Source organism: Elaeis guineensis, chromosome 3 (genome assembly GCF_000442705.2).
Source record: "Elaeis guineensis isolate ETL-2024a chromosome 3, EG11, whole genome shotgun sequence".
Taxonomy (NCBI): Eukaryota; Viridiplantae; Streptophyta; class Magnoliopsida; order Arecales; family Arecaceae; genus Elaeis; species Elaeis guineensis.
In genome coordinates this window covers 4461506-4467882 of record NC_025995.2, presented here as the reverse complement: position 1 = coordinate 4467882, position 6377 = coordinate 4461506, and the positions used below count along the sequence as shown (strand labels likewise).

At 41.3% G+C, this 6377-nt stretch overlaps 1 protein-coding gene across 6 annotated transcripts; it reads right to left on the bottom strand.

The window, feature by feature from the left end:
* Window positions 1–220: 220 nt before the first annotated feature.
* Window positions 221–5754, bottom strand: LOC140856406 (putative disease resistance protein RGA1). 6 transcript variants are annotated; one of them, XR_012139575.1, is made up of 3 exons: window positions 1118–5754; window positions 873–1000; window positions 221–517 (listed from the first exon to the last, which is right to left on the bottom strand). XR_012139575.1 is itself a non-coding variant. In XM_073253582.1 (3 exons), the coding sequence occupies exon 1, from the start codon at window positions 5094–5096 to the stop codon at window positions 1119–1121; it is 3978 nt and encodes a 1325-aa protein (XP_073109683.1). In that variant the 5' UTR covers window positions 5097–5754; the 3' UTR covers window positions 221–517; window positions 963–1000; window position 1118. The 6 variants fall into 6 exon arrangements, 3 of the variants coding, with proteins under 3 accessions (XP_073109683.1, XP_073109684.1, XP_073109682.1); XR_012139573.1 differs by having other exon boundaries at window positions 1096–5751; XR_012139574.1 differs by having other exon boundaries at window positions 963–1000; window positions 1096–5751.
* Between the last annotated feature and the right edge of the window lie 623 nt (window positions 5755–6377).

Here is a 6377-nt window from a genome sequence, read left to right as displayed (position 1 = left end):
AGGCTCGCTCCTCTCTCTCTCTCCCTCTCTCTTTCTCAGAGCTCTCTGTCCGCATTTCACTGTTGTCCAGTCACCTCTCTGACTTGACCGTCGGAGGGTTCCCGCCGGAGCCGCCTCCGGTCAGTGCGGACTTCCTTTTGCAGGTGCACGCTTCCCGGCGATCGGGCGACGAGGCGATTGGCCGCAACACCATACATGAGTGCACTATAAAAAGAAAAAGTAGAAGAAAAAAAGAAACCGTGACATTGTTATAATAACGATAATAGACAGCACATGACGGAAGACCAAATGAATAGAAATAGAAGCAAATATGGGTATCTTTGTTTATGAATTGAAAGCAAGCACTCTGATGCTTTTTGACTCCTTCCTTTTAGCATCATCTCTCTGGAGGCTATAAAAGATTTGCAAGCGCTAAATTAAGCTCCGCAAGGCTGTAAAGGTGGGTCGGCATGATCATCAAGCTCCTTAAAGGTAACAATGATGGAGCTCCTTGAACCAGAGTACAATCTAGGAAGATCTGTCCATGGGCAGATAAAGGAGAACTAAATTAGAGATTCCATAACGTAGTAAAATTGTATGAACCTTCTAATCACTCTCACAGATTTTGTATAAAATGGTAAAATATATGAGAACAAGGAAGCGATCCAGTTGGTATATATTTGGATGAATCTAACAATTTTCAAGCAAAATGGCAACAGTCATATTGGATCTTAAAATGTGCATTTTAAGTTAAATTTGCATATAAAGAAATGGGAAAAAAAAAAAGGAATGAAGCAACAAATAGGATCCAACTTAATTTAATCAATTCTGACTATGACTCAGAGTAGATTATGAGAATCTAAAACGATAGAAAGAGAAATTTAATAAATTACCAAGTCATATGCAAGAGAAAAGCCGGTGGACAAATGGTGACGTTCTTTTTTAGGAAGAGAGAAAACTAATATAATTCAAAAGGAGAATACCTTCCACTTGTCTCCTCTGTACCAGATACCACCGATTTCTGATAACAAACAATAAGTGCAAAAATGGAGAACAATTTTGTAGAAAAAAGATTAAAAAATAAAGAAAGGAGAGCAAAAAGAAAAGGTAGTTTGCCTGTGAATGGGATTGTTAGCACCTCAGCTATGACCCGTGCAGCGTGCAAACCCAAATCGATCAAGAAATTTTGCAGCGAAGGTGCGTCTTTCATTCATTTCTTCTCTATTTTCTTCCTCTTGGTGAATGATGATTTTTTGGATGTGAGCAATCTTGTGCCAGTCCTCGCCTGTCTCCCTCTTGCATCGCCTCACTAGCAGGGGACAGCCTCCAATCCTCAAGAGTTGAAGTGCGGTGAGGTGTTGTAGGCCATCTGGGAGCATTTTCAGCTGGGGCAGGTTGGAGAGATTCAGCTGTCGGAGTGCGGTGAGGTGTCGTAGGCCATCTGGCAGCATTTTCAGCTGGGGCAGGTTGGAGATTTCCAGCATTTGGAGTGCCGTGAGGTGTCGTAGGCCATCTGGCAGCATCGTCGGCTGGGGCAGGTTGGAGATAACCAATGTTTGGAGTGCGGTGAGGTGTCGTAGGCCTTCTGGCAGCATTGCTAGCTGGGGCAAGTAGGAGATATTCAGCTCTTGGAGTGCGGTGAGATGTTGTAGGCTATCTGGCAGCATTGACAGCTGGGGCAGGTTGGAGATATTCAGCTTTTGGAGTGCGGTGAGGTATCGTAGGCCATCTGGCAGCATTGCTAGTTGGGGCAAGTCGGAGATATTCAGCTCTTGGAGTGAGGTGAGGCCTCCTACCCACTCTGGCAAAGAAGTCAACATGCCGGCTTCTCGTATATATAAATATTGGAGGGTAGTGAACAAGGGGGTGGGCTGCTGTTGCTTCCTTCCTCCTCCCTCCAGACTTCTTAGATTTCTGTTTCCCCATAAAAAAAGGGTATGGAGTGAGGGCAGGTACATAATATCCTCGGGCAAACAAGTCAGCTCATCACATTCTCTAATTTGTAGGGAATCAAGGGCGGTGAGGCATTGCAGCCCATCCCACCACCCAGATGATGATGATGATATTCCGCAGCAAAAAATTTGTAGAGATCTGAGTTTGGACAACTTTGCAAGGCTCCCTGCTGATAACAGCATCTCATTGCTGCTGATTATTTCAAAAATCTCCACAGAGCATGGGATACATGGCTGTACGACTAATTTGGGGCATGAAATTATCTCCAACTTGGTAAGGCGAGGGCATGATTCTGCATGCCATTTTTCCAAATCGGGCATGTCTACTAAAGTCAAATCCTCTAGTGACGGGAATGTGATGCCGCCACCATCCCCATAAAACTCTTCTCCGATTCTCCTCACGGCATGCATTTTATGCAATTTCAAATTCTTTAATGAGGGCCATGGACCAAGTGGAAGATGTTCACACCTCTTGAGGTTCCCCATTGTAAGCTCAACTAGATTCGGGAAAGAAGGTGACATCCAATTGGGTAATCTGGTGCCTATATAAGAATAGATTTCCAACTTCTCCAGATTATGGTGAGGTTGGAGCCTTTCAAATACACCCTCTGCCACTTCCACTTCAGTAGATGATGGTTCATGTATCCTGTTCCATCCAAGACTCAGACGATTCAATCTCGTCTTTGCCCTCAGGTTTGCTTGCATGGCTTCATCTGGATCTTTCACATGATGCAGATTTTTAATTTCCAAGCTACCATGAATAGAGTTCAGATGTTGCAGCTCGGCAATGGTGCACCCATTCTCCTGAGCAACAATGAACATCGGCAATGTCTCAAGGTTACTCAACCGGCCCAGGCCACGAGGTATGCAAGCCAGATGGAAACAATCTGTTATATCTAGGTGTCTGAGGTTGCCTAGATTATTTATACCTTCAGGCAATTCTTTTAGCATCCAGCAATGGGAAGGATTCAATGTCTGCAAACTGGAAAGTCTGGTGATCGAGGTAGGTAACGTTGTAATCTCCCAACACCATGATATATCCATATATCTAAGGTTGCATAGGTTACCTATACCTTCAGGCAATTCTTCTAGCTTGTAGCATTCTTGAAGTTTCAATGTCTGCAAACTGGAAAGTCTGGTGATCGAGGTAGGCAACGTTGTAATCTCAGGACACCATGATATATCCATATATCTAAGATTGCATAGGTTACCTATACCATCAGGCAATTCTTCTAGCATGTTGCAAGCTCGAAGATTCAATGTCTGCAAATTGTAAAGTCTGGTGATCGAGGCAGGCAATGTTGTAAAAGGAGCAAATGATAGGTCAATGAATCGTAGATGCTTTAATATGCTTATTCTATTAGACAACTTCGCAAATCCACCATGATTTAAGTCCAATGCACGTAACTGGGTGAAAGTTTTTGTTGCATTGAAGATAAATTCATCCACATCAACGTTACTACGATATTCTGCCTTAAACAAAACAAGCAATCTCAATTTTTTGGCTTCATAAGTTGTCTTGAAATCAATTGATGACCCAGAAGAATATGGTATCGATAGATAACGGCATCCATGTGAAATGCCCTTCGTATCCCCCTTCATGACTAAAGCTTCATCCTCTGTGATGGAACATGCAAGATCATGGACTAAATCATGCATCTTACATATCCATGGATCATTGTACTCATCCATTTGGACATCTTGAAAGAATGATCTTGACAACAAATTATCAAAGTATTGCTTGCCAACGTCCTCTGCATTTTGAGAAGTACGTGATGTATCAATGAGTCCTTCAGCCATCCACAACTGAATCAATCTCGTTATTTCAAATTCATGATCTTTCGGGAACACAGAACAGTACGTGAAACACCGCTTCAAGTGAGAAGGTAAATGATCATAACTCAACTTTAGTGCAGGGAGAATTCCATCTTCGCCTATTGGTAACCCTCCTGCTTCAAAATCTTTGCAGATAGCGGACCACTCGTGTACCTTTGTGTAAGAGTTCATCAGACTTCCCAGAACTTTTGCTGCTAAAGGCAAACCTCCACACTTTTTAATGATCTTCCGTCCAATTTCCACCAATTCGGGGTTATCTTCTTCCGTCTCAGACCTAAATGCCCTTTGCTTGAACAGAGTCCAACAGCAATCAATTCCTAACCCTTGAAGTCTGCATGGTGGGACGATGGTTCCAGCTATAGAAGCAACACGTTCGCTGCGTGTCGTTACAATGATCTTGCTACCTAATTTGGCATGCTCGAACAAGGGTTTTAGTTTTTCCCATTCCAAGTCATCTTCATTCCACAGATCATCAAGAACCAAAAGAAATCTTTTTGTTGTCAATTTCTCCTTCAAGAAAGATGACTTGGCCTCTAGGGTGGACAAATTTTTTGGTTTCCCTGGAACCTGTACAATCATTTTCTGCAAGACCCCTTCTTCATCAAAATTTTCACCCACGCACACCCACATTCGAAGCTCGAAGTGCTTCTCAATCCTATCATTATGATAGACTGTTTGAGCAAGGGTAGTCTTTCCAATACCACCGAGGCCAACTATTGGGAGGATTGAGATATTTTTGTCATTGTCTTTGTCGACTAAGATTTGGATGACCTCATTTTTTTCATTATCTCTCCCATAAATTTCAGATTCAACAGCTAGTGACTTGGTCTCACGGCTCACAGGCCTATCTGAGTCAGATTTGATCACCATCAAATTAAAATCCTTGTTCTCCTTTGCAATCTCATCAAATCTCTTTCTAATCTCTCTTATCTTGCCACCAATTTTATATCGAAATGCGATTGGATTGTTTGAGGAAAAGAAGTCACGCACCTTTCCAGTCATGCGGTCATGTCTCTCCATTCTTCGCCGCAGTGCTTCAGTTTGGAACTCATCCACCACATCGTCAGCATCTAAAGCTGCATCTTTGAGTTTCTTCAACCAACCTTGCAGAGCTCTGTTGGTGATAGATTTCTTCTCTGCACCATCAAGCACGTCCTGGATCGTTGATAACTTGCTCTGCAACTTCTCCATGTCGGTGTAGATGCTCCTCGCCAATCCCAGCTCCTTCCATAGCCCAGAGGCCAACTTCTCCACCACCATTTTGACAACAGGACTGGCAGCTGTTACTGCTAATTCAGCCATGATTCCAGAGGATGATTGGAGAATCATATCGGAGAACTAACAAAAGCTTTGATCTTCTCTACCGAGGTCTTGATTCAAATAAATGGAGACTTGTATGTGGTGGTTCAATAGTAATTGAGAAGTGGCGAGGACTTCTCAAAAAAGATGTGACAGGAGGGAGCCAAGAGAAGAATTATCGGAGAAAAGTAGTCGGGGACATGCTATTGGTGGAGGTCTGGTGCATTATTGAGGAGCCAGCGGGTTTGATGGCGATGGAGTAGACTAGGTCTTGAAGCCGGACAACCATGCGCTCAATGGAATCGATAAAGATCGGCCAGAAATATTGCAAGTAGAACAATGTGTGGGTTATGAAGCATTTTTGCTACTTTTCAAGTTACACTTTAAACATCCCTACTTTTCAACCTACTTTATGTGAGAATTATTGGAAGTAGTTGTTCTGATGTCCAGAACTCATCATTCTTTGAAATCCCACGGCCAAAGCATTGCACCAAAAAAAGCATTTCACAATGGAGACCCATGCGACAAAAGAGGATTGGGGCAATTTGGAATGTTAATGCCATACATAGCGCATCCCTATTGTAAGGAACCAATTCTAAAATTTTTTTGGCACCGACTTTAAGCCCTAAAATATTTTTTGCCTTAGTCTCACCATTTTAAAAGATAGACCTCTAATTTCAATATTGCGTAGAAGGATTTCATTGCAGGAGCAACCGTAGACAAAAAAAAAGCTAATATGAGGATTTATATATATGCAAAGGATATTTTCAAGAGACATATATGAGGAAAAAATTAGCTATATATTACAAAATTTGCAATATGTATGTAAAATTTATTAGTAAAATATATTTAATACAAATAGAAATAGATCCCATCTAAATTAGTCCATTCTAAATAAAATTTCATGGAACTTAATTTAAAATATTTACTCTTACATGGGGCAGAATTTCTACTACTTTCTTTGACAGTGATAAATATGCAATTAATGTTCAATTGGCATACCGCCTATTTGACAATATCAAAAAGCAGCCTAAAGTCTATTTGGTTGCCTATCTCAGGCTCAAGAAAAAATTTCTAGACCTCTAGGGATAATGGCAAACTAGAAAAATTGAGAAAATATGTTTTCTCAAATTTAACTAAAAAGAAATCTAGAAATTAGATTCTTTTCTCTATTCCTTTTATATTAATTTAGGTAGTTCCTTTTATATTAATTTAGGTAGAACCAAGCTAATGTAATTAAATTGTTGGGTGAATGAAGAACTATGGACTGGTTTGATTTGCAGAAAAAGGGGGAGAAGTGTGGTCAATAGA